Source organism: Xiphophorus couchianus, chromosome 23 (genome assembly GCF_001444195.1).
Source record: "Xiphophorus couchianus chromosome 23, X_couchianus-1.0, whole genome shotgun sequence".
Lineage (NCBI taxonomy): Eukaryota > Metazoa > Chordata > Actinopteri > Cyprinodontiformes > Poeciliidae > Xiphophorus > Xiphophorus couchianus.
The window spans coordinates 15526850-15554756 of record NC_040250.1 but is presented as its reverse complement, the minus strand read 5'-3'; the positions used below and the strand labels follow the sequence as shown (position 1 = coordinate 15554756).

General features: G+C 39.2%; 2 protein-coding genes across 4 annotated transcripts in view; one reads left to right on the top strand and one right to left on the bottom strand.

Moving 5' to 3' along the window:
• The first annotated feature begins 108 nt into the window (after positions 1 to 108).
• On the top strand, positions 109 to 10081 carry wfs1b (Wolfram syndrome 1b (wolframin)). The gene is made up of 10 exons (XM_028009403.1): positions 109 to 274; positions 1421 to 1798; positions 3630 to 3706; positions 3862 to 4006; positions 4118 to 4291; positions 4389 to 4451; positions 4968 to 5125; positions 5316 to 5552; positions 5663 to 5781; positions 6220 to 10081. The coding sequence occupies exons 2-10, from the start codon at positions 1423 to 1425 to the stop codon at positions 7763 to 7765; spliced, it is 2895 nt and encodes a 964-aa protein (XP_027865204.1). The 5' UTR covers positions 109 to 274; positions 1421 to 1422; the 3' UTR covers positions 7766 to 10081.
• Positions 10082 to 12085: 2004 nt separating this feature from the next.
• LOC114139494 (serine/threonine-protein phosphatase 2A 55 kDa regulatory subunit B gamma isoform) overlaps positions 12086 to 27907 on the bottom strand; it is a 28080-nt gene continuing 12258 nt past the window's right edge. For all 3 annotated transcript variants that reach the window (XM_028009475.1, XM_028009473.1, XM_028009474.1), the window contains 8 exons: positions 24326 to 24423; positions 23993 to 24158; positions 19817 to 19929; positions 19169 to 19346; positions 18386 to 18550; positions 17278 to 17447; positions 14032 to 14123; positions 12086 to 13594 (listed from right to left, as the gene is read on the bottom strand). In XM_028009475.1, the coding sequence (XP_027865276.1) occupies positions 13300 to 13594; positions 14032 to 14123; positions 17278 to 17447; positions 18386 to 18550; positions 19169 to 19346; positions 19817 to 19929; positions 23993 to 24158; positions 24326 to 24423 (1277 nt within the window). In that variant the 3' untranslated portion in view covers positions 12086 to 13299. The remainder of the gene's footprint in view (positions 13595 to 14031; positions 14124 to 17277; positions 17448 to 18385; positions 18551 to 19168; positions 19347 to 19816; positions 19930 to 23992; positions 24159 to 24325; positions 24424 to 27907) is intronic.

The following is a 27907-nucleotide window of genomic DNA, read 5'->3' as shown; positions in this document are numbered from 1 at the left end:
TACTTCCTCCCTATTTAAGCCAATCATATTGTGTTTAGTCACACGAGTGTGTGGTTTTACCCAATCAGAAGCCGCAAAACAAAATGTAGGCGTGAGCGCCAACTGTAGCAGCTGACTGTCTTTCCTGCGCAGTGTTGGTGTCTGGAGTTTGACCACTGTCAAAGGAAAGGACATGTCTATTTCTCAGGATCCAAACGGAGGACTGACTTGAAACAGCAAGTCCCACGACCCAATCACCAGAGATACTTCACTAATTCTTGAAATAAACCGGAAGGTGAGCGGGCAACAGTAATAATTGTTAGCATTATTAGCTATAAAGCGCTAGGTTATCTCGCTGTAGTGATGTGTTAAATGGCACAGCAACGTGTGTTATTGTTATATAACAGTGGCGGTTCTCACAGCTGCAACTGGACTCAAATGCTTCCCAATAAGTTCAAGGATGTCACCTTCTCAGGCTAGCTATTCAGTTTAGCTTGATGTTGTCTGAAGTAGAGTGATAGATAACCTAACGTGGTTCAAACACTGATAAAAGTTTTAACTTGGACAACCTAAACTACCAATCAGTCACAGATTTCTGGCTGAATTAAACTGTGCTATGTGGTACAGAGTAAAGGCATGAAAACCTTATGATCAGCTGTCTTAGCATTTCAAAACCCACATAGCATCATTGTTGTAAAAACCAACATGATTTAGAGTTGTACGCCGTGTTGATGCACAAATAGTTTTGCTAGCTGGTTACAGTGGAATAAATGACTGTGTTCAGAAAGTGAAAGTGCTTTTGAAAACTTGTTTTTGTTTATCATTGTTTAGGTGTGCGACGTGAACATATTCGCTAAACTGTGGTTTATTTACGCATCTCTACTGAGACCATGATTGTATTTACTGTCTCAAACAGAAAATAGACAAATGATTTGAACAGCATCAACATTTCTCAGACCTCAGCTTGTTCACGTGAATCTGGGAGTCTGCAAACAAATATTTTAACCACCGGCCTCCGACTGCTACTTTGACCAGAACAACTGTATTTATAATGAGATTAAATATCACTGTTTAGGTAACTTTTGATTACAGTAGGTTGCACCAGATTTCACAAATTTCAGATCTATATTCAAAAAATAAAAATCCAACATCGCTACAGTGTACTACTTTGTGTTGGTTAGTCACAAAAATCCTGATAAAAATACTTTAAAGTTTGTGGTTTTAAGATGAAGAAGTTCAAGGGGTTTGAATGTCTTATTTCATTTTTTCTTATGATCTAAGTCAGATCAGACATGGATCATAAGTCTGATCTCTGAAGGTTAATTATTGATACGTTTAGTGATGTAATCATTTCTGCCAGTCTCCTGACTCTTCCTCTCTCAGATATTTCAATGAACTCATATAAACACTAAAGTCTTAGGTTGACTGTTCTTTTTTTCAGCCATGGATCCTTCATCTACAGGCAACCTCCCCACACCAAAGCTCAACCCTTCATCTCAACCCATGAGGCCTGGAACTTCTTCGCTCGGCCCGTCGGCGAGCTCCTCCACCCCTGAGCCGAAGAGGCATAAAGTCACGCTGCCGACGCCTCCGACCACTCCATCACCTCCTCCCTCCGCCACCTCGCCTCAGATATCTCCACGGCTTTATGCTCGCTCTTCCTCCCTCTCTACACTGACAACTCCATTTCCCTACCAGCCCTCCAGAAGCTTTTCACAGCCGGGCAGATCGCAGCTCAACGCAGCAGCATCAACAGGAAGTCTTTTTAATGGTTCATCGGCTGCCGCGGTGCCTTCATCGCCTGTCTCACCTGAACCAGGTAGAAAACTCAGACCTTTGAGCTCAAACACAAGCTTTCTAACGTGGTTTCACTTTGCAGTTTTTCTGCAATCACTGCAGCCAACACTCCTAGACACTGTTGTGTCGCCATAACAAACAGACATGCAAAGCAGCTGCTCCCTTTCTACTGACCTTCAGGGAAACACCAGAGTCCCTATTTAGTTTTTTCTGCTCTTTGTGTGTCATGTTGCCATATAAGGGGTATAGATCTCTTATTCACATCGCTTCACATCACATAGCATATTTTAGTTAATTAAAACAATTTATGATATCAAGATGTATTGCTACAAATTGTGAAAATATCACTTTACAAAAAGAGTGAACCTATCAAATTGATACAAGCCTTATAATGTAACTAACAAGCAAAAGTTAAAACTGAATAATTAAGACTGGATGTTACCTGTAGCAAGGCAGCAGCTGTTTACTGTACTAAACTAATAGTTATTTTAGGGTTCAGAGAGAGCGTTAAAGTATGAGCAGTGTTCCAGGACAGCACAAGAGGACATCTAATGCGTGTCACTGGATATCATCAGTATTTTCTTTAGCTCACCCACACTCAGACAGACATCTGATCCACTCACCAGTATCACCTACAACCATTAGAAATATTAAGTCACTGAAAGGTTTACAGAACCTTTATTTTAACAGAAATGTTTGTGATAATTGAGGTCAAACTTCCCCTAAGACCTAGGAATGGCAGCTTAAGATCATTTACTGAATGAGGAGGATTGTGAGAACAGAATAAGGAGCTTTAAGTGTTTTTAATTTATATACTCAATTTTTCTTCAATTTTTTTCCCTTTTTCTTACTTTATAACCACAAACCTTAGAGTATTTTGTTGTGACTAAGCTACACAAAGTAGTTTGCAACTATGAAGTGGAAGGAAACGATGCCTGGTTTTCAAGCTTTGGTTTTTGCGAATGAAAATATCAAACGTTTTTACTGAGTCGTGATGTAGGTATTTTGCCATATGTTTCAACCAACTATGCAGATTTACCTTTGCTCATTTCGATTTGCAACATAGCTCGAGTTCAGTTAGATTGGTTTGTTTGTGTCTGTGATCGTCTTTTTTAAAGAGATGCTACAGATTATCTGTTGGATTCAGCAGAGAATCTGTTGATACCAACATTAAATTGTTATTATCTAACAAACAGTTCTGTTACTCAGCCTGGTGTAGATGAAGAGCCTCGTGTTTGTACATTTGCAGTTGTGCCATACACTTTTCCATTTTCAGATGATGGATTAAACGGTGCTGCGTGAGATGCTCAAATCACAGGACATTGTTCTATAGTGGACCTCTGGTTGTATGTTTATAGTTCCTTTCTTGCTGTTTGCAAAACCTCAGACAGTTTCTTTGTCTTTGAGGAATGGTCTGTATAAAGCTTTAATTATCTTACTCTAAACTCTTATCAGTACTGCCATCACTGATGAAGAAAAGCACCGTGACAGGATGACGCTACCACAACCATCTTTCACCATGGGATGGTGGTTTTTCATTTAATTTTAGTGTCATCTGACCAGAGCAGTGGGATATCAAAATATACGCACTTGTGTATTTTTTGAAACCTTTTCAAGTTTTTTTTTACCATGGTCAATCACTTACAACCCTAATAGACTATACTGCTTTGTTTTCGGTTAGCGAATCTGGAAGACATAAAAAAGTATTAATACTCTCTTATGCACCTCTTTTTATGCATTATTACAAACAGGCCTTTTAACCGCACATCTCAGATATCATAATTCTGCGACCCATAAAACTTAAATCAAAATCATCTGATTTTTTGTGTGTGTGTGTGTGTGTGTTTTTCCAGATGAGTCAGAGGAGGATGTCCGTTTGGAGGATTTGGAGGAGAGAGCAAAGTCAGGTGATGCTAAAGCACAAACAAAGGTCAGTGAACATGCTGCAGATTGTTGACCATATGTTGGAAACAGAACAGATCAGCTGAGTCATGATAATGTTTATAGCTTAGCCCCACTATGGACAGATCAGCTGTGCTTGTTTTGCCAGATTAAGACTCTGAACGTGTGTATGTGTGTTTCCAGATGGGCTGTCACTTTCTGGCCTTGGCAAAAGAAAGCGATGAGGAGCTGAATAACTGCAGAGCGGTCACATGGCTGATCCAAGCTGCTAAACAGGGCCGCAGAGATGCTGTCAAACTGCTGCAGCAGTGCTTAAAATCCAGGAAAGGTGACCAAAAAGTCCATCAAGCTACTCCTGTTTTCAGTGTGACAGCAGAAATCCTACTTTTATTGCTACTAGCTTTTTTTTATGTTGCTTTTATTCACTTCTGTACTTCAGGAATCACTTTGGAGAACTTTGAGGAGGTTAAGAAGTTATGCACCGAGACACGTTTTGAGAGAGGAGTCAGGAAAGCAGCTCTGCTCATGTATTTTAAGCTGAACCCAGAGAAGAAGAAATCTGTGGAGGTTTCTGATTTGCTGGAGAACGTGGAGCATGTTCACGCAGAACCAGGTGCAAAAAGGAAAATTTTTACACAATTTAAGCTTTCTTTCTCTGCCTTTTTGTCAATTATTTACTTCCATTTGTTTATGGAAACCCATCTGCTCAGGCCCACTCAACAGCTCTGCTAAGAAACAAAGGCGAGTCCTGGAGACGATGGTTTCCAGAGAAGGTTTGCATATTTTAACATATAATTACTCATTTTCATTGGTAAAGAGAACTGTAATGTAAAATTTGCATTTTGCAGGTTTTATAAATCCATTTGGGTCTCAACTGCTTATAAAAAACACAACAAAAAAAAAAACATCAATTTGTTGGCAATAAGTTAACGTTTTTTGGTGTCTGGAAAAAGAGCTATTTCAAAAAACTCCTGATTAAGTCACAGTTGACAGGCACTGTGCCGTTACCTAGCAACCCATACATAATTTAAATCATGCATGATGGAATGATTATTTATTTAAGGTTTCCCATTATGGATTGCTTATAAAACCATCCATCCATCCATTGTCTGTTCACCCTTGTCCCTAATGGGGTCGGGAGGGTTGCTGGTGCCTATCTCCAGCTACGTTCCGGGCGAGAGGCGGGGTACACCCTGGACAGGTCGCCAGTCTGTCGCAGTGCTTATAAAACTTCTTTTTTTTTTTTTTTTAAGTGAGTCTATAGGTTTTCTTGTTTCCTTTTGTTGCAGCCAGTTCTCATGTGGATCTGGATGACTTTGTTGAGATGACAAAGAAATATGCTCAGGGTATTGCACCGTCACCCTTCATGGCCTCTGCAGCAGATGATGATGATGACGACGATGATGTGGTAGTGAAAAATCCAGATGAACTGCCGCTCCATCAGAAGGTAAGACACTGTTCCCTGTAAATACAGACGTGTGTATTTTTACACACGTCTGTATGAGAATTGTGTGTAACACATTTGGGAATTTAAACTTGCCAGTAGTTTATTTTACATATAACTCCATTTTGGCCAATTTGAGCATTTATAAACTCTCTACAAACATAAATGTTTACATCATGTGTGTCTCTCTCAGTTGCTGAAGTTCCCTCTGTACGCTCTGCTGGAGATAAAAGAGCATCTCATAGACTGGGCGTCGCGGGCCGGCATGCAGTGGCTCAGCGCCCTCATCCCCACTCACCACGTTAACGCACTCATCTTTTTCTTCATCATCTCCAACCTCACCATTGAGTTCTTCATCTTCCTCATCCCGCTGCTGATTTTCTACCTCTCCTTCTTCTCCATGATCATCTGCACACTGCGGGTATTTCAGGTTAGTTATGACTTGCGCTCTTTTTGACAACACTGAGTCTGCGTTTTAGATTTGTGAAATATTGAAGAAGTAATGAGTTCACCTTTAAAAGCCGCATTTGTCTTTTCTAGAATTCAAAGGCATGGGAAAATTTCCGAGCTCTCACAGACCTGCTCGCTCATTTTGAGCCTGGTCTGGATCTGGACCAGGCCGAGACCAACTTTGGATGGACACACTTGGAACCTTACCTGTAAGGTCACCTCTGTTTGCTGTTTTTTTTTCATTTAATTTGCTCTGTTGTTGTTGTTTCGACTGGGTTTCAAACTTTTAGGTCCAATTCTTCTTTTCGATTAAAATTTTGTTTGAAAATAAGATCATATGAGAAAGGAAGAAAAAAAGACCAAAAGACAATATATAAATGGAATCCAAACCTTTTGTCTTCTTCACTTCCATGCACTTTGGTGCCTTTGCCAGTGCCAAGATACTAACCAACATGTTGAGTTATATCTGCTAAATGTGTCCAGAGGAGTGGACAAATATTTAGTCTGAATTATGACAAAATATTTGTTGATGGCTTCAACAAGTTTGTGGTCCGGGTTCAACATGCTGAGGCACATTTGCTCAAACATTATATCTGTACATTTGGTCCTGTATGTGTATTTTGACCCTTGTTTCTGTTTTCCCACAGGTACTTCCTGCTCTCAGTGGTCTTCGTTGTGTTCTCCTTTCCTGTTGCCGATAAATCCTGGGTCCCCAGCTCAGAGCTAGCTGCCATCGCTCTCTTCTTCACCATCACGGCCTTCCTCAGCCTCCACGCCTCTGCTCAGCTCTTTGCTCGTAAAGCCCTTCTCTCTGAGGTCCTTTCAGGAGCATGCTCCCTCACTCAGCTGCTACCCGACTCCTTCTGGTTCTTCCGGATCTTTGGGAAGACGTTTGTCACAGTGCCTCTCGGAGACGCCGTGGTGTTAAATCTTGGCATACCGTGGCTTTTGTACGGACATCTCTTCTATCTTCTCTTCTGCATGGCCCAGCTGAAAGGCTTCAAGGGAACCTACCTGTGCCTGGTGCCCTACTTGGTTTGCTTCACCTGGTGTGAGCTTTGCTTGGCATTCCTCAATAATGCCTCAGCCATAGGACTGATCCGGACTTGTATAGGCTACTTCCTGTTCCTGTTTGCCCTTCCTGTTCTCACACTGGGTTTGGCTGCCATGATTATGATCCAGTTAGTGCAGTGGTTTCTGACCCTGGAGGTAACAAAGATGGTGGTGACACTGATTGTTTGCTTTGTGCCCGTGGTGTTGAGGCTCTGGACTCGCTTCAGCCTCAACCCCATCGTGGTTTTGAGGTCTTTGTCACGGAGCAGCGTAGTCAAGCTCATCCTGGTGTGGCTGAGTGCGGTGGTGCTTTTCTGCTGGATGTATGTCTACAGGTCTGAAGGAATGAAGGTGTACAACTCTACCCTGACATGGCCTGAATACAGCAACCTCTGCGGGCCATTGGCCTGGAAGGAATCCAACATGGCCCAAACTCAGATTCTCTGCTCCCACCTAGAAGGACACAGAGTCACCTGGACGGGACGCTTTAAATATGTCCGCGTGACGGATATCGAGAATGGGCCGCAGTCGACTATCAACTTGTTTCCTGTTTTTCTAGGAAACTGGATGCGCTGTCTGTATGGAGAACCCTATCCGATGTGTGATGAGGGGAAACAAAACGCAGCTGCTGAGCCCCAGCCGCTGCCGGCTCCAGCTCCTTCTCAAGAAGATCCGCTTTGCAAACTGAAAACCCTGGCCAAGCATGAGTGCCACATCAAGCGCTTTGACCGGTACAAGTTTGAGGTTACCCTGGGAATGCCGCTCGAGAGGAAGACTAAGGACGGGACAATCATAGAGGACGAAGATGCAACCAAGGACATAGTCTTGCGGGCGAGTAATGAGTTCAAGTCTGTGCTTTTACACCTGAACGCCGGCAGTCTGGTGGAGTTCAGCACCATCCTGGAGGGGCGTTTGGGCTCCAAATGGCCGGTGTTTGAGATGAAGGCCATCCACTGCTTGTCCTGTGGGGACACCCGCGTTCCCAAACGCAAACAGTTCAAGATTGAGCACGACTGGAGGCGCACAGCTCAAAACGCCCTCCAGTTTGGGTTCGACTTCTTCTTCAACCCCTTCCTGACCGCTCGGCTAGAGGAGCAGTCAGACACTGAAACAGAGATGGTGGCGCAGGAAGACACATAGAGTGAAGACAACTCTTAAATAGAAGAGGCCTCATAATAATAAAGCTATCGAAGAACACTAATGATTGTACGACACCGATCTATCTGCAATATTGGTTATTGAGTACAAGGAACAAACAGATCCTCAAGCATTTACTGTCTTATAAAAGCCCTCGCACTCCTTGAACATTGTCACATTGGTTACATTACAACCTCAACCGTACCTCACTGGGGATCAGCAGCTGAAGATCTGTCTGATTTTTGTGTTAGCTTATTTTTGGTTAACACAAAATAAGCTTTGATCTAAGGCATGCTGTGCTATACATTTTGTGGTCATTGAAAGGTGAACATCTCCCACATCCTCAAGTCTTTCAAAGAACAAAAGAGTTGAATTTCTCTGTATTTAGTTCAATTCATCCTCCTACTGACTACTGACCCTGCTGCCTCCATGTTTAACCATAAGGAGCAGTGACGGCCTTTTATCACACATTTTTGCATGGAGACCAGAAAGTTCCATTTTGGTCTCATATGACTGGAACACCTTCTTCCACGTGATTGCTGTATCCTATACATTTTTACAAAACCTTAAACACATTTTTTAGGGTTTACTTTCACCCTCAAATAGTTAAGAGTTTTCCACCTGAGCTGTGTATCACTGCCGCTCCTAGAGAGTCACCATAAACCTTTTTGTTGCTTCTCTAGGCCTGTCATGATGACATTTTGCTGGATAATTAAAAAAAACTGCTATAAACAAAAGTGTTGTTTTGAGACCATTTTCAAGTAATGTATTGATAATGGCATAATAATGCAAGTTCTCTCTTTCAAAGACTAATAAACTTTGCTTTTGTACAGAAAGCGCCACACTGAAACTAAAATAAAACAACCAAAAACAATAAATAAAGCAGAAATATAAACCTTGCATAACCCAAACCATAAACAAAATGGATTATCAAGCTCATTTTAATTTAATATGCGATTAAGTGCCTATTGTGACAGTTTTATTGCTCTCCCTATCCAGCCTGTCATCTTAGATGGACGGCCTTGTCTTGGTAGAGCTGCAGTTGTGCCATAATCTTTAGATATTGGTTTTATAATACTAAAATATCCCAAAATGTTATCCTTAACCTGTCTGCTACACTTCTTGGTCTTCATGATGGATTGAGAATGAGATTGATTTCAACATTTCAGAAAGAAATTGGTTACTCTGTATCAGAGTAAAAGAGGATGAATGCATACAACACAAGATAATCAAGAATAATGCAACATTTCTTACACTTCCTAATTATGCCTTGTTTTTTTGTCTATCACTTAAAAAAAACATTAAAGTAGATTGACGTTGGTGCTTGTAATGTGACAAATTGTGAAAAGTTCATTAGTGTGTGAATACTTTTACGAGACTCAATATATCTGCCAATATGTGTTTGAGTTCTTGCAGCTTTTGAGCCAAAACATAAACTTGACAGAAGACAGAGTGGAAATACAAAGCGATCAGGATTTACTGCCTGCTGCTACAGGTGTGCTGTGAGTTATTTACAAACATTTTATCCAGTTGAAGTTTCATGTGTGCTGACCTTAGAGTTAATCGAGTGATTTTTCTTTTGTTGCTATTCAAACATGTTCTTTGTAAAATCTCATCTTTGGTGGTTAAAATCTTCAGTGTAGAGATTTTCTGGGCTCCACTGTGGACTGCTCCATCTGTTCTTGTTTATCCTAGAGTTATTGAAGGACACACTGTTTGAGGGATATAGTCTTTTGTTTTTGATCAACACTAAATTATTTAACAGTGCTCTCAGTACATGGTGATTTTTTTTTTGTGTTAGATTTCAGATTCTTCACCTCAAATTTAATTAGAGGTGGAGAAAAAGTCTTTGCCCTCTTACAGATTTTGCTCTTTTTTTTCTTTTTTTATGAAATGTAATATTTCTGACCCTCAAATAACTTCTGATTTTGAAAACCTGAGTAATTACAAAAGGCTGTTTTCAGATAAAGATTTTATTCATCAAGAGAAAAAAAGTTATCCAAGTCAATATTCTATGTGAAAAAGTAATTGCCCCACTTAAAAAATAAAAATAAACAAAATTTGAAAGGGGGCAACATTGTAAGTTTAACAGCTTGGCAATGTTGTTTTTGCTTGTTTTATTATTCCACGTTTGTTTCCAACAGTGTTTGTCTACGTCTCTGCTGTGCAGGGATTTAATAAACTGAACATTTAGTCCCTGGTTGAGGGTCTGTTTTGGATGTCACTACTGTTTTCTGTACTGTTACCCATAAATATGTTAAAACAATAGCTTTTGGTTGTTTTTATTAAAAACTGCTAATGCAGATTTAGAGACCTCCATTTCAGTGTCATTTATGTAAAGCCACATTTTAAATTTCTTAGTACTTCAATGTCTGTGGTGTTACTTCCTGCCTTTAGCAAGTAGTGACATGTTCATGTAACAATAGACAAAATGCCTCATATGTACCTAAACTGAATATACTATGGTAAAAAAAAAAGAAGTCAAAAACATTTTAGAGATGTGGGAAATCTCAAAAGTAAACACAAATTGTTAAAAGACAAGTTTTATTTTTCACCTTAATGTGACATACTGTACGTCTTGTGCGATTCAATTGGAAAACAAGCCGCAAGAGGTGAAACGTAAAAAAGACATTAACTTGCAACGATTTTGTTCTTTTAACTATACATACACATTAAAAATAATTTGCTAAAACTCTTTGTTTTACTTTCAGCACCTCAGCAACGTTGAAGTCTATTTTCATATCACATCTTCACTTAACAAAATTTGCCCTTTCTTGTTTCACAAAACTGCCTCAAGCCTGACTGATGGTGATGCTGAAGAATAAAATCCTCTTCAACCTTTTAGCCACCACCTGAAGGAATGAAGGAAATTTTGATTATTTGTATTTTCATCTATACCTTTACTGAAAACCCAGTTCTCTCTGAAGAAAAGTAACCCCAAAGCATGATGCATCCACCACTGTGTTTCATTTTGTGTGTGCTCATCGTCACATTATAACATATTCTTCCACCAGGTTTTGGAAGATTTTAGTCAGATGTGAAGCAGGAGATTCATTGGTCCTACAGATGGTTAGTGAATGCAGAGAATTAAGAAATGCTACTTCAAGTCTCTCCAGATCCTTTAGAGGTCTCTTGTTGTTGATCTTTTGGAAATCTTCCTAAAAAAGGTTTATCTTGTTTTTCCCTTTATTTTGCCCAAAATTCCAGTTTTATAATGCTGTGTCGTTCCACATTTCTACTAAATTCTCCACTTTGCCATGGTACACAAATAATACTGTGGACATTTTTGCATTTCAGTTCTGACTCCTTGGTATTTTTAGATTTCTGCAAACTACAACGCAAGTTAAAAACTGCAAATGTCAGGAAAGAATCCTGGTAAAAAGCTTAACTAAGTTAATCAGATTCACAATAACCTTTGGCTGGTATGAAATCCAGAATGCTGAAATCTAATAAAAAAGGTTCGTTGCAGGGTAATTACATTTGTGTAGTTGCACTAGCATTTTGTTTTTTGGTTGATAGTATACACAACGTCACAATAAATGTGCAAACATGTTTTTTAACAATTTTTCTCAGTCTAATTTTGTTTGCGTCTCACAATTCTGCATTTCAAGAGTGTGAACTTTTTATGTCCACTAATTAAGTGTTTAGAAAAGCATACATGTCAACAAAAGATTTTTAAAAAATGTCAAAAATTATATTCATGCGCATTGCTTCCGTGAAAGTGGTCAATTATTCAGTAACGTTCCAAGTTTTTTGGAAGATTTTTCTATCACGCCTCTTTTCCATTCAAGTGTAATAACGACGTAATGCCACTAGGTGGTGCTTGAGTATACGTAAATGAACAAGATTTCCAGCCACACGTTTACAACAGAAACTACAACTGTGTCCTCATTGGGTGCAATTTTGTTGAATCCTTTATTGAAAAAAGAGAAAGAAACAAAGAAAGATATTAACATTATTTATAACTGTCCATTTGACAATCATGTCAACATATATTTAGACAAAAATATGTGAATCAACTGTATTTGATAAAGACATGGAGTACGACCGACACATATTCCAAACAAAGAAGCGCCCGTCTTTTAAAAAATAAAAACTTCTGCACATCCAAAAAAAAGTAATCAGTGAGGAAGGCCGAAGAGATTAAAGTACCATCACTCCGCTGTAGCTTTGGAGGCAGTTGGTCGACAGACGAAACGAAACCTCATGTCAGAAACAGAGCTGTTATATACAGACACCACTGAGGCCGCTCTAAAGTTTTTTTTGTTGTTATTCTGATTATTTTAAGGTACAACATGTAATCGGAAACATTCCCCATTGTTTTCGGTTCTCAGTTTACACTGATCTGTGGACGGCTTCATTCAGAATGGACGAGTACAAACCGAACTCGAGTAAACATGCTTCAGCATCCGAGGACACAAATAGGAGGTCAACGGTCAACTACGGCAGCTCCTGCTGCTGAGGCCCCCCCCCCAGGCTCCCCTGAAGCTTTTCTACAGCTAGGTTTAAATGTTTAACGAAGGCAGCCAAGTCAGTCAGACAGACGATTTATAAAATAAATCTGTTGAACATGCAGCATCTTTTTGCTCGATTGTTGCAAATATTTCTTTGCCGGTTTTTTTTATTATTATTTTTTACTTTTTTGCTTTATCTGAGTTTAATGTATTGAGTGTTGAAGCAGCAGCAGCACACACAACAGCCCTGGATCAGAAGCGAAAAACACAAACTGATATGTTTGGATGTGTTTTGGCTAAAAATGAAAACAGTCATTGCTTAAACACACGGTCTGTAGTGGGTTTGTGTCTGTTAACGTCTGCTTCTGTCTGCAGGACTGTGAATGCTTCGCCCCTCTTGAGGGCAGAGGCGTCTGGTGCAGTTTGGGATGAGGGGAAAGTCACGGGGTTCATCTTTGCATATCTCACATGTCGCTTCATTTTCATCATCAGATCTGCCTTTTGTCGTCGACATTTAACAAGAAGTTACAAAAACAGAGAGCTTTATCTGGAATGAAAAACAGACAGTTATATAAATGGCCCAATTTTGTTTGTTTTTTTTACACAAAACAGTGGGCAAAGGGGATAAGAATAGGCTTTCCTTGAGCACACGAATACAGAGAGGTGAGGAAGAGGAGGTGGAGAAAGCAAGAGAGCCTGAAGAGTTAAAAAAAGACAAAGAAATGTAAAAGTCCTTCTAGCCTGAGAGGGGATCTGATCCCACCCACTCAGAAGCCAAGCTGTGGTGATTACCACACAATTTACCACAATCCACAGGATAACAATAAAAATAAACACAGTTTGGACAATTTTCAATAATAACCCATTGTGTAATGCAGCCACTTTCCTTTTTTTATCCCTGACTGGACTCCGTTCACTTGTGGGAGACTAAGGAGGAGATGAATGTGTGTATGCATTCTGACTGTGTGCGTTAGGCATCTTCCTGGGTTCTGTGGGCCAGCGTTTGAGTCTGATAATGTACATTCTAGCATAGTTGCATGTTTGCTTGTAAACTCGTTTGGACCCGCCGCCGACGACCCTTCATCAGTGCATCTCGGAGTTGAGTTTGTCCTGGAAGATGTACAGGTTGTTGGTGGCAGCGATGGCGATGATGTTCTCGTTGGGGTGCCAGGCCGTGTGCAGGATCTTCTTGGTGAAGTCCAGGCTGTCCACGCTGATGTCGTCCTTCCGCCGTTTCCCGCCGGTGGCGCAGACCCTCCGTGGCTTCAGGATGGCTCTGGGTTTGCTGCTCTCCCGCGAGGCCTCCAGGGTCACATCTCGCTTGGTGTTGCGGTCAAACATTCGGAAAAAGTTGTTGTAGGCGCCGGTCATAATCACACTGGACAAAACAAAAGCAGAAAATCCATCATCTTTTTTTCACATCAAGCTACTTTGACACCCCTAAATAAAATCCAGGTTGTGTAATATTAAGTAAATAAGATTTTACGTGAGTGAAATTTAAGGTGTCAGAGGTTTGTTAGAGAACATTAATGAGAGCATCATGAAGACTAAAGTTCACTGTAGATAAGTTAGACATAAATTTGCGAAGAAGTTTTAAAAACAATATCAGGCGTTGAACATCTCAAGGTGCCGTGTTCAATCTCTCACTCAAACAAGAAAAATCTGTGGCTTGAACTCAAAACCTCTTAAAACATGGCCGCTCATCCTTGGTATCAAACCGGGTCACCCATTTGGATGACCAGGATTGGATTTCTCCAAATTAAATATTTGCTTTTGTTTATCAAAGCACAGAGACCAAGCCATTGCATGACTTACCTGTCCGAGCCGTTCCAGGCACACTCAAACTTGTCGAAGATGCAGTCGTTCTCGTAAAGGGAGCACAACTTGCTGCGGAGGTAATCGTGTACCTGGAGGAAAACACGGACATGAAATAAAATTTTACAGTGGGACACGGCCGCGTCACTCAGAGGCTCTGGTTCACGGCAGACATTCACAAACACCCGAATCTAAGAAAGGAGCAATTTGGTCGAGCTGTCTTTGAACCCTTGACACCATCCTTCACCAATACTTAGGATCGGAGTTTATTTTAATTCAACAAGCTTTTCTATAGCAACTCAGTTCATTAAAATCCAATTCAGCTTCATCACACCTTCACTCAGACACAGTTATTAGCCGTTTCCCTCTTGCCTCCATTCGACCTTCCCAAAAGTGTCTTTTGGTGATGCAAGTTTTTGCAACCTGCAGCCGCCGTGATGTGCATCCCATCCTCACCTTCCACATTCTGCATAAAGTCAGCAGTCAGTCGCCTTGTAATCAATAAACGGTCAAGCTGAGGTCGCTTTGTGCTTGTACATCACTTCTTGGGACATTTTTGTATCTCCCAACGGACCTCTCTACATGGGGTCAAAAGGGACAATGTCAGCTGGACCTGGACACTATTTTCTGCTGTCTGCATAATCTCTTATAAACAGCAATCTCTATATACTACCACTGTAGTATATAGTTTTTTGGCTTTTTTATTTGTGCTAGCTCATTAGATTGATGTATGAGAGAAATTTAGTGTGATTTTTTTCTCTGTTTTCTCCTCTCAAAGACTTTCACATAGTGTCAGAAATGATATACACCTACAGTATATGCATAACAAGCAAAAACCAAAAATCCTATAAAGGTTCCCACTGGTGCATTTAGGACAGATAAATAAAAATGTCCTGTTGTTTTCTATTGTATACACTTTGAAAGTACATAAATCAAATTCCACCCTTTCCTAGACTTTTTTTTTTGACTTTGTGGGAACTCTGCAGAGCTTTGTATAATCCGTGGTAGATCAGATTTGAAACATGACGCTGATTGCAGCGTAGACCTTTATAATCCTCACTTACTGAGAAAGAAGAAATGAAAATGTAATTCTCTCAACATAAAAATATCTCAAATTAAGTTTCTGCTACAAGTACACATGATATAAAGACATGTGATAGCAACATGGTGATCTGCAATGTTCATTCTGTAAATACAACAAAGGACCTAAAACAAAAATTGTTTCATTCTTTACAAAAATGTGCCTCACAAAAGTATTTTCCTCTTGAGTTTTTACAGCCTCTGTCTGCTGTGGAAACACAATCAACATGGAGCTTCTGGAAAACTCAAAGTCCAGTATGGATCTGCAATGTCTAAGAAAACACACGGAGACTGTTGTTTCAGCAAGACTGGCCAGGTGAAAAGGTTAACTCAAATCTTTTAAAATGATAGTAAAACCCAGTTTACTCTGACTCCTTTCTCTCACAAACATCTTAATTAATGCTCACTATCATCATAAACATCAGAAATAATTTGTTTGAGTGCAGACTGGATTACAGCTTTACAAAAAGTGGAAATTTAAAATAAAGCAAAAATTCAGATTGAAGTATCACTGGATATTAGTAAAAGTGCTGCCTACAAATGCTAAAGGTAAAGTTACTCTGACCCACATGCTGCTTGTTTTTCTCACTCTGTCCGTTATTGCACCTTCAGGCTACGTGTCGAAGTAATTACAATACAGATATCTACATCATTTACTTTCTTCTTACTCCTGCATCCTTTTCTTTACCCTTCCCATTCTTCTCTTCTCCATCACACTGTCCCCAGTCTGCCTCCCAGTCCCACACCCTGGTTCTCCCCCTTGCTCTCCCTCTCTTCCCCCTCCCTCTCTGTGCTGCATTGCAGATCTAGGTGTCAGCCACTGTGTAAGGTATCCCTCCTTCCCGCTTTACTTTATGAGAGGAGGCTATGCAGCCTATAAATAGCTCCAGCGCGTCGTTGCCTCCCACTCAAGTCTGCCTCAGGGGCCCTCACACGTCAGGCCTACCTGCAGGCAGACATGTCCACCTAAACACCCGTCACGGCAACACTGGACACTCACAGAGACTTAGCGGATCATCATATACGAATAAACAGAAACTTGTGAGACCTTTTCTTGTAAAAAATCAGAAATTACTGTTTGAAGAGGAGATTATTTTATCAACTTAGTATTTGATAAGCACGCAAAGCTGTTTTAATCCAGTGAGCTACATTTACCAAAATGTTTTAGGGCTGACGTCAGCGGGAAGCTTACTCTGGCCTAAATTCTGTTGAATTTTTCCAGGAAGGTTATGTGGAAAGATGTAACCATTAGTTAGGACTGTGCACATGTGAGGAAAGGTTTCTGCCTCGTAATTAATTTCTCAAACTGTTATTTTAAATGGCAGCAACACAGCTTTGGTCAGCCAGCGGCAGAGAAACAGTAAACACCATATGAGTTTTGGTGAATAAGTCTTAAAAGTAAAGTTGTAAGGAAAACTTTATCATGAAGTTTGGTCTTGGAGTTGAGGTGTTTTATAGCTTTGCTCAATTGTTTTAAACAAGATGTGGTAAAGTAAAAGTCTGCAGACTTTTTCAAATAAGAATTGTATAAAGACATGATAAAAGTGTTTGTATAAGACTTCTCTAAATAAGATGGTGAGAGAGAACCAGACTTTTTGGGCTCTCTGTCAGCATAGCTTGATATTTAAACCAGAATGTTTAAATATGTTAAACGCTGCTCAGGGTTCAATTTGACTGAGTGTGCACATTGGTGACATTTATTGCTTTGTAAGTGGGCCTGTTTGCAAAACTGAAACCTTATAGAGCAACGCTAAATGTAACCCTGCATTTTTTAATATGTCCTATCTCCACTGAATTTCACAGTTCCATGTGGAATATTTCTAGTAATAAAAACAAATATCACAACAGTTATCAGGGAATTGTTAAGATGAACGTATTACACAATGTTACTGAATATCAAAGAGCAGAGAGGAGGCTTCTAAAACCTTCAGAAATTAAAGACCAAAACTTAGTCTCAGCAACACATCCAACTAATTCCTGCTCACAGGAGACGTCTAGAAGTTGGTGTTATCAAAAAAGATCAACTAAAAATATTTCCGTAAGCATGTTCATTCCACCATATTGCACATAAATCAACTTCTGGATTACATTGTGATGATTTCTTCATCAGTGTAGATTACTTGGAGTCCTGCAGACATACAGTGACATATCAGTGGTCACACAGACCTGGTATGTCTCCAGGGGCTTGCTCTCCATGTTGAGGTCCCACACCTTTGCAGTCAGGTAGTCTCTGGTGAGCAGGTAGCGGCCGCTGTGGCTGAACTTCACATCAGACACAGAGGAGATAATCTCAGAGAAAAAGGAGCGAGCGCTAGGATCCTCGGGCTCCTCAAACACTGCATAAAGTGAGAGAGATAAAGTAGGAAGAAGGTGAACACCACCGCTGTTTAGCTTTATAATAGAGGTATAGGGTGACTCTGATGAGTTTTTATGGTGACAGTAAGGCAAAGACTCTTTAAGTGTGCCGTTCTGAAATACTGCTCTGTGTTAACCTCTGCAAATTTTAGTTATTTTTATGATTTTGCCAATTAAAATAAAAGCCATAGCTTCAAAAATAAGTATGGTTTGCGAAGGAGCTTAGCATCACTGACTCATGGTCAGAGCTGTAAATCAAATGGTAGGCATTTCAGCAGGAAGAAAAGGGGCAATAAAAAGGCAGCTTTGGTATCTTGGGGCCCTCACAATAAAGATTAAAGGTACCTACCATCAAATGATTTGTGTCCCTTAGTGTAGGCAGATTTATGAAACGCTGCCCCATGTTCCAAATAACCAACATGTTATATGAGACTTAGTGGATGCTGCTGATATGCTGTCAGGAACTTATTGACAGATTTTCTACACTTTAAACTTAAACACACAGATTAACTAGATTTTCTTGTAGCCCATGTTCCATATATAACATGAACGACTACAAAAGTACAGTAAAACAATGAATTGAATAAGATGTTCTAGACAGTCAGTTTAGTACATTACTGGACTAAAAGCTCACATGCTAATGCACTGCAGCCACATGTGACTACATTCTTTACTAGCCTTGCTTTAATAAAACTGAAGCCTTTTAAGTCCTGCTTGACTTTATAAAATGTTTTAGAAGTGTCAAGAAATCAACTAACCACCACTTAAAATGTTTTTACCAAAATGCCAAAAAAAAAAAAAAAAAAAGGACAAACTAATAGCTCAAAAGCCTAGTTTTAAAAATCATCACTGTTAAAATAAATAAATAAAAAAAGATAAATAAAATAACCTCTGACTGTGTCTCAGCAGGAATGCTTACATTTGGAGTGCTTGTCGCACAGCGCTGCTTCTCTCATGTCACAGAGGCGTAGGGTGCCTTTGCTGCTGCTGTAAACAAACAGGTTACAGTGGAGGGGGTGAAACTCTGCAGCTGTGATCACCTCCGTCAGATCCTCCATGTTTGCTGGTTTGATGTCCACAATGTCTGATAGAAAGAAGCCTTGTTCAGGGAAACAGCAGAAAATCAGTTACTGCTTTATTCTGTAAACGTAACTTATCTCAAATACCCATCAATGTTCTTAGAGATTAAATTAAGCTATTTTTTTAATTCACAAAAAAATTTTTTGCAAAGCCTTAGAATAACATGAACACAGCCAACACAGACTCCAAATACACAGCTGAATAAAACAAACTAATAAAGAGATATCTTCAGGGAAGTTGTTGAGTGAAAAGTAATTCCATATTTAGATAAACTGTAATAACATAATCCTGTCTGGATTCTGGATGTGAATGCTTTGCAATCCGACCTGGATTAGAACCCAGAAAGGGGCTTGAATATTTATGCAGCTTCTGCATTATTCATTAGGACATAGTTTCACTCCTCAGCAATAATACGCCCCTCCCCCAACAGCTGAGGGTTTTTATCTGTACAGTAAAGTGGGATTTGCAAAGTGGAAGTTCTTATATATGTGTGTGGGTGGAGGGGTGGGGTTCATTATTAGAAATTTGAAATTACACAAGTATGAGTACATGCTTTATTGATGTATTTGTGTGTGTGAGAGTTGGAGTCTACATTGCCTCGATTGTAACAGTAAAAAGATACTGAAGCTGCGATCAGTGATGTCTAGATGCCAGAGGTTGATCCTCAGGTCGTCCGCTGACATGTAGGTCTCATAGTCCGAATTGACCGAGATGGAGTTGATGTGGTACGTGTGGGCGTTGGCAAACACCCGCCGGGGGCTCACCTCCACCATCAGGTCCATAGGCTTCAAGACCGGCACCTGGAAACAAAAGCCAGAGCAGCATTATGTCCCTTCTGGCTGCTTACAGGAAGAAAAAAAATCTGCCAAGATATGGAAGATATATTTCATTTAAAAAACACTACAATATATTAATATTTAATGTTACAACCCATTAAATAAATAAAAAATGAGAGAAAAATCAAAATGCAATAATTCACGTCATATTAGGCTGAATTAGTTCTCCACCAGTTTGAGACTGATTTAAGTCCTACTATGAACACGAATGCTTTAAACAATTTAGATCAAGAGCAGATGTTCGGCTGAAGCAGCTGCTCATGTTAAAGGATTCCACCTCCCCCATTAACTCTCTCATGTGTACCTTGTGCTACTGACCCACTTTTGTACATGTAAGCACAGCTGAATCTACTGACCCAGTTTCACTGTCCAGCCAACCAACCAGCAAGATAAGATAAGATAAGATAAGATAAGATAAGATAAGATATTTATACCTGCAAAGAGGTGACTGTAGAGATATCCTTGATGCGACCTTCTTCATCCTTCAGGTTGTATCCTTCTGGTCGTTTATCTCTTTCACTCACCTTCCACAACTTTATGGTTTTATCTGGAAAACAAACCAGATCAATTAGGCAAATTATAATGGGAATTTCTGAAAAGGTATCATCTCTTGATGAGGTCTGCAAAACCAGACATGTTGCAGGTATTTCCCTAGATTTTTTTTAACTTTGCTTTTGCTTTTCCTAGGATCTTCTTGAGCTAAGCTAAGGAAATGTGTAGGTGTGAGGACTAAGCAGATAATGAGCTGTTTACAAAGACAAACAAATAGCAGTCGTTTTATTAGAGTATATTAAGTAATTTAATCCATTACGCTGACAGAGAGCAGCTTGTTGCAGCCTCACAGACACCTACCTGCAGCCATTTTTATAATACTGAGTAATTATGTCAACAGTATAATAGGATGGAGTGAGATCCCTCACTTATCCCAAATACCCTCCATAACAAAAGGTAAGAATATCCCACACAGCAAAAACAGATTTTTCTATTTGAAACACTTCTTACCACAGGATCAATCAAAGCTTTTGCATATCAATCTTGGCCACCTAATTTGACCTTTTTTAACAAAAAATATCAAAAAGCAGAGCTTTAAAAACTTGTTTGTATCCATCTCCTGACTTATACTTTTCTGCAACCTTTTCTCTGATTTGCTTGAGGTGTTTTTTTGTCTGCAGGCTGTAATGGTAACCAGAGATATAAATTAACCGGTGGATGGACCTTCCAGACACAGGTGTTTTTATACGACCGTACCGTGGTAAAAATGATTTTTAGTATTTACACACAAAGCATAAGATGACTTCTGCAAACTGTTTTATTGAATAAAATTCATGTGCCGTCACCTAACTTTCCTACTGCATTGTTTTATTAATAATTAGCTGCAGCAGCAACACATTTTTCAATCTCCTAGTCAAATAAAGGGAGTATTTCTTGCAGCTGCTCCATGATAATAAAAGGGAGCAGAACGTTAATTTCGCCACCAACCTGGAGCACCGCATGTTTACTACTCGCTTGAAGTAAATTTTAAGAGCCAAGCAGCATCTTGTTGTGAGAAGTGTTGAGGGATTAAAAGGTTTTGTAGCTAGAGGTGATATAAAAATTATATGTCATATAAATTTCATATAATTTTTGGCAAAATCCTGAAAAAAGACAAAAGAAACAACACGGACATGCTGTTCAAATTCACTTCATACCAGTACACTGGAAATAAAGACAGCTTCTCCGTAGGTTCAACACTAATCTGCTGAAGCAGCTCCTACATTTTTCATACTCTCCATCATAAATAATATAATACAAGGCGAAATCAATAATGTGGCTCTCAGGGTAAACCTATAGATCTTACCGTAAAGCCATAAACTTGGGATGTAGAGTATAAATCCAGACTCCTCTGCCAAGCAACACAAGCTTGGGATGCTAATGCAGTTTACAATTTGTGAAGCATCAGGTAAAGTAAAATCTGCCTCCCCCTGAAGAGATATCTAAATAAATTACCTTTTCCTCACATAAAAGTCTGAAATCCCGACAGTGCAGACGCTACATCTCTAAAAGAAAATAAACCAAGTTTTTCATGTTGCAAACTGGATAGCTTAAAAAAAAAAAATCAGAGGTTCTGCTCGCACAAAACCGAATCAGTCGCATCAGTTTAATTGGCCAGAGGTTTTAGTAACTTCTACATTTAGCTATTATTTGACTTGTATAAAATCAAATGTGCTATGGTTATTAAAATACTCAGTTTTAATGGTGGGCAATAATTTTTGCACTAATCTTTTAAGAAAACGGCCCATAAGATGAAGACAAAACAAATGATTTTGTACAGTCTTAATGGATTTTAATTTATTCAAGCAATTTTCTCCAAGTTGTGTAAGATACAATAAAAATCTAAAAGATAAGATTTTCTTTAAGTGATTATTCAAAATGAAAAACTGTATTTTAATTGGAAAAGGTCAACAAAACTCATTGTTTCATGTTATTTATGAAGTCAAAGGAAAATGATGAACTTACTTGTCTCATTCTCACATTTAGACCTAACATTGGACTTAATTTACTTGATTTACTTGTTGCAAAATATTGTTTTTAACTTGTATTGTTTCAAAATGAGCTTCACGTAGCACCGAGGCTTAAATGCAATTTCTTAATGTAGTATAGTTAATTATTTTTAAGTCTTTCATACTGCTGCTAACTGATATGTATTACTGGATTGGACATCGCTTATTAGTCGCTGTGTGATGCATTGTGTCCAGAAAACCATTCAATTACAATGCAGGACGAGCAGAAATCTGTCATGAAAATATTTAGTGGCGCCATCATTTATTATCAGCTACATCTATTAAATACGACTTAAAATAAAGCTGAGAAAACTGATGTTTGATACATAAATTCTCCGTGAGACAAATCTATAAACAGTTTGGTTTCTGTTAGGTCTGTCAAGATGCAAGAAAGGGCAAATTTCCCTTTTATTGGCCAATCGTTTTATTTTAAATATGCTGTAGGAGTCATAGTTTGATGACTGCTATAAATATCGCCACGTTTTATGAACGGAGGGAATTAGTTCAGTTTTTGTCACTTGTTTAGCTTTTAGGAATTGCAGCGGCTGCAGTGCGCTGCAATAAAGGTGCAATAAAGCTGATAAACAGGTGAAGAACAAAACTAGATAAAACCATTTCTATCCTGCTTTTTCTCGCTCTCTGTGTCGGCATTACCCGACCCGGACTCGGACCCGTTGCCACGGCAACCGACAGACAACAGCTCAACTAGCAGCTAGAGCCGAGATTACCGACCAGGAGAATCAACACAAAAAAGTACGCAAAAACACCAAAACAGAACATTCAGTCTGTTACATGTTATGCTGTCAGGCCTGATGTCTATATTGTCACTATTAATAAATTTTCGCCTGACCACCGCGGTGGTTGGATTAGCTGATTTAAACTCCTGCTCTACTGATGACTCGGTGTGCGGGTTGTCCTCTTTTAGTGCTAACAGAACCAAAACACACTGAACTGCGCAGCAAATGTTAAGCTTATCAAAGTCAATAGCAGGCTGACAACAGTTAGACTAGCATAACTAACTCGCTGCTCACTTTTTCAATATTTTCTCTAAATTAAAACTTTTCCCTCACCTGTTAAATGTGAAACCCTTGAACCTTGTTTTCTATGGCTGTCATGGGGTTGAATTAACTGCTAAACATTGCGTCCTTTTTTCAGATACTTTGCGTGATTGTGGTATTTTCCTTTCCACCGACATTCCTAACTCAATGGACAGCAATGGCGCATGTGTGGCTTACGATAAATCGCGTAATGTCTAATCCAGTAATATATATCCATCCATATATATCTGCTGCCTCGCGCTCTGTCCTTCTCTCACGTTTCCCGCTGCTTAGCAGTAGGTGTCAGGGTACATTGTGTTGCAGTCAATGTTGAAAAAAAGAGATGAAAAAAGAGATCCATGCGCTTAATGTCCGATTTGCCATAACTATTTATTGAATTCATAGTCGCCAGCTGGGGTGGCAACAGTGGTGGCAAGGCTCTCAGCATGCCACCACTGTAGATCCGCCCCTGACCAAATATCTGTTAAGACAGTAACAACATAAATCCTCAGATGTGAAGCTAAAAAGTATAATGTCCTGAAAAATGCTGAAAAATATTATTTATGATGTCTGGAAGTAATTCAGTGATTTGAGTGAGTTGTGTTGGAGATGCAATAAACCTGCAGAGCCTTGGATTCCTGGATTTCAACAGCCCTGCAATAAATGGGCTGCAGCAGCCAACACAGTCTCTCCTTTACTGCTCAATCAATTTAAGCATCTCTCTAAAAGGGTTAAAAACATTTTGATTGTTGGTGCAAATCCAGATTTGTTCTGTCACATTCACAAAATACCAAACACACACAATATTATGGGTTATACTGTGTTTACTTATTGAATTCTATGATATGTAAGCATTTCCTGGTACTATGAAATGACGATACTTCACTTTTATGTCAGGATCTCTGCTTTGACAGATGATTAGAGCCTAATATCGTCATAACGCTCACCTCTAGTTAAAAATTGGCCCTGGCTCCTTTAAGATGTGTCTGCTGTTTTGGGGTGGGATGTGCAGTGGATTGTTCTCTGCTCTCACCATTGGTGGAGAGGAGAAAGTGAGCAGCGTTCTGCTGAGGCAGCCATCGGATCTTATTGATCTTCTCCTCAATCTCCAGGCTTTTAAGGTAGTCGAATTCGGGCTCATGGCTCTGGAAGGTGCTGTACACATTGTACTCTCCCTGGGAAAATGGCTCAGACTTGCTCTGTGGAAAAAAAAAAAAAAACAAAGGAAACATGCAAAGTTAATGTCCAGACCTGATTGTATCCTTGATAATGTGACGATACTGCAGCTGGAATGGAAGATGGTTTATTTGTTACTGTTGAGCAAAAATCCTTTGTATTTGTTCGGAGCATTAATGTGTGCTCCTACCTCTGGTTCCCTCTGAAAGATGACCACACGGCCTCCTTTGTCCCCTGTGGCCAGGAGCTCTCCTGTGTGGTTGAACTCTACAGTGGAGATGATATCCGCTGGAGCAAACAAGACAAGGAAACAAAGATGGAATACAAAGAAGGAGATATAGTTTGAGAGGAAAAATGGAAGGAAAGAGACAAAGAGGACAGGGATTAGATAACCGACCACACACCAGCATTCATCTGTCTAATCTAAACAGGGAGAGAAATCTAGACTATAAAATGTAATTCAGCAAAAATATATTTCATTGTTGATTGAAAAAGAAAACATTTTTAAAAACCAGCACACATACATGTTCGTAGTGTGATCAGGTGTTATCTGTCAGATGGATACAACTGATCTGCACATACTTCAATGTGCAAGTAATTACACAGCATTGTGACTGAGTTAGTGAACACATAATGCATCTTATTTTAACGTGTTTCTGCTTTTTATGTTTACAACAGTATCCCCACCAGGGCAAAAACAAGCACTCAAGTCCGAAAGATTTCTAAAAGACGAGTCAAAACAATGACCAAAAGAGTTGTTGAAGAGCCCAGATGCACTCACTGAGCGCTTCAGAAAGACATTGGAATAGGAGGTAATGTTTTACTTATGAAAACAATAAGTAAAGCACTAAACTGTAATATCTTCAATCCCACTGCTGAAGAAATAGCACGTTAAACTTTGTTTAATGTTTGCTGCTGAAGATCTGTAGAAACCAGAGAAATACTGGTCTGTAAAGATGAGGTTGAACATGAACATAGGAGTTCATAGGAGTCCAAATGGAGTTCATATTCACTAACTTATGTGTATTTTATGAACATGAAGTTGAACATATAGCATCCACAGAGGATCTACAGCATCCATTCTTCTTCTGTGTTTGGAAGAAGAATGGTCCTCCAAAAACATCAAAAGTAAAGTTTGTAGATAGGAACATCATGGTGTGGGCTGCCTTACAGGGACCAGCAGGCTCTGTTTATTTTGAAGTAAGAATAAATGGAGAAATGCACCAGGACTGAAGGGTTTCTGAGCAAGAGATTAAATACAGCATGTATAATTATAGACTCTTAAAGCATCAACTTAGAGAAGACAGTCAACATGATTGTAGTCCGTTCACTCCTGTAGTTTCTCTTGTTCTGTTTTCCCACAATAATCTCACTATGTAATTCTTCATCACAGAGGAGCAGATAATCACTCCTTTTACAAATGATAGCTGAGCTGTTAAGTGTTAAATCTGTCATCTGTACACTTGCAAATACAAAAACAAAAAAAATGTCCGGTATCACCAGGGTGATGACTACAATCATCATCATTATCATCATAAAAAAACAAAAACAAACGCACAGATGTCCAATGTTTTTCATGGATTGTTTTTCTTCGTGTCAATGCATTCGAAGGGTTCACACCCAAATGATGACATATTAATAGTTAATGTTTTGCTCTGTTAATCATCTACGGTGGAACAGAGGCATTGCATGTTGGAAATGTTTGAACATGCACAATTTGATGTACTGCACAGGACAATGTCTGTTAATATTAGGCGACTGGCATTATCTGATTTATTTTACCTTTTACCTATAAGCTCATGATGATTTGAGGTTTGAGGTTTGAGGTTATCATTAAGATGATCTTTCTTTATGAGCAACATTATTCTCATCTGTTTCCAGTGCATTCAGTAAATGTCTCTTTGTAAGCTCATATAATGGATCAAAACACCTGTTTTTAAAACTGTTATTAAAATGTTCACAATCAAAACTGGCACAATGTTCCAATTCAATGTTTATGATCAGAATAATGTACAAACACAACTCAAAACAAAAAATCCAAGCAATGCCACCAATTTTTAGTTTTTGACCGCATCCTCTTCACTGACAATTAATGTCTGTTAATTTATCTTTTTGCACATGTCTTCCTACAATGTAGATTTCTACCATGGAAAATGTTGGATTGCACCATTTTAAACTTCACAGATTTAGTTCAACTCAGTTCCCGTCGGCCTTAAGAAAATCCCTATTGTGATTCTGGATGCAGTTTGTTCTGAAAGAACACAAGAACTTTCTGTGTAATTTTATCAAAGAAAATTAATTTTTTGTGTAAAAAGAAATTTCACATTCACAAAAAAATTGCTTCTTTTCGGTGAAATTTCTTGGACCAATGCAAATCCCATTTATTTCACTTCAAATGATGTCCAGTTCAACCCCATTTGTGGGTTGGACCGCTGAGTTCAGTATGTCGGACAACTCATTTTGCTTTTGATTCTTTTTTTTTACGCCATTAATTGGATGAGTGAAATTTGAAGAAACAAAACAATAAATGAAAATACTTTTCGGCAATATATCCGATTTATTACCGGTACCAAGAAGAGTTGCTACAACAATTAATTAACCAAACACAAGTGTGTTATGTTTTGTGCTTAATTTGTTGTGTGACAATTTATTTTCAAGTTTCATCAATTTACTCACAATAGCATTACAACCAGGCAGCTTCAGTTTATTTGTCAAATCTTATTTGAGGTTTACAACAAGATGTCCATAAATTTTTCCGGTGTAAATTTGATGTCCTTATTTTGAGGTTTTGCCTATCCCTTTGACAACTTCTCTACCAAAAGGAGTTCATATTCACTAACTTATGTGTATTTTATTTTCAATATTTTACTTGTCATTTGTATAAGTAATGCTGATCTAAAATGCAAAAGTGAGAACATTATTCTTATGCTAAAAACACAGACCTGCTGTAACTCTTGTGTCAGGTTAGCTTCGGAAATCCACAGAGGTTAGTTTTGATAGATAATGCCATGTCCTCACCGGCTTTGTCTGCAATAAAAATAGAGCATGGAGAGCGTATTCATTGAGCGCCAGAGCTGAAGCCTGTTTTGTCACGGCCTTGAGAGAGAGGAGAGGGAGAGATTTTATGATGAGTGGAGGCAGGGACTCATCTCCACTCTCTTCACCAACACAATATTACTCACCCTCATCTTAACACACAGACCGTAACTGGTTGTCTTTTTTTCCCCCCTTTTTACTATGTTTTACATCATTTTATTACAGGATTTTATGGATTTTGAATGGGCAATCTTATTATTGTATTTTTAATGTTTCAAATCTCTCTTATTCTGTCTTCCGCCTGACTGTATCCAACTGTGTACATAGTGGTGGTGCTGATGCTGCGGGTGGAAGAGAAAGGATGGTAGAGGGAAAAAAGGAATTGGGATCGAGGTGGAAAGAAAAAAGGAAAGAAAAAAAAACAGGGAAGAGGGGTCCTCCACTGGTGAGTATGGGTTGCCACGGTAACGAGCCAATCCAACCAGTGGAAGTAGTCATGACGGCTTGCCGTATATGGAAGTGTGATGAAGGAGGAAGTGGGATTCATCAATCTAATTCTTGCAGGAAGACACAGCGTGGTGAAATAATTGCACTGCTGTTTGTCTGCTTTCCAAAATGCTGCTAAATTATCACCAGGGGATAGAGCACACGGACCGCAGCGCGCAAGCATGGGCTCTGACTCACTAATAAGCACAAGCCTGGTCACCTGAGTGTGCACTGGCAGGCAGAAAAGCAT

Bases quoted from the DNA above. Each gene is read 5' to 3' on its own strand.
- wfs1b (XM_028009403.1), top strand. From the start codon at position 1,423: ATGGATCCTTCATCTACAGGCAACCTCCCCACACCAAAGCTCAACCCT. The intron at 1,799-3,629 runs GTAGAAAACTCA...GTGTTTTTCCAG, and splicing joins GCCTGTCTCACCTGAACCAG to ATGAGTCAGAGGAGGATGTC. The intron at 4,452-4,967 runs GTTTGCATATTT...CTTTTGTTGCAG, and splicing joins GACGATGGTTTCCAGAGAAG to CCAGTTCTCATGTGGATCTG.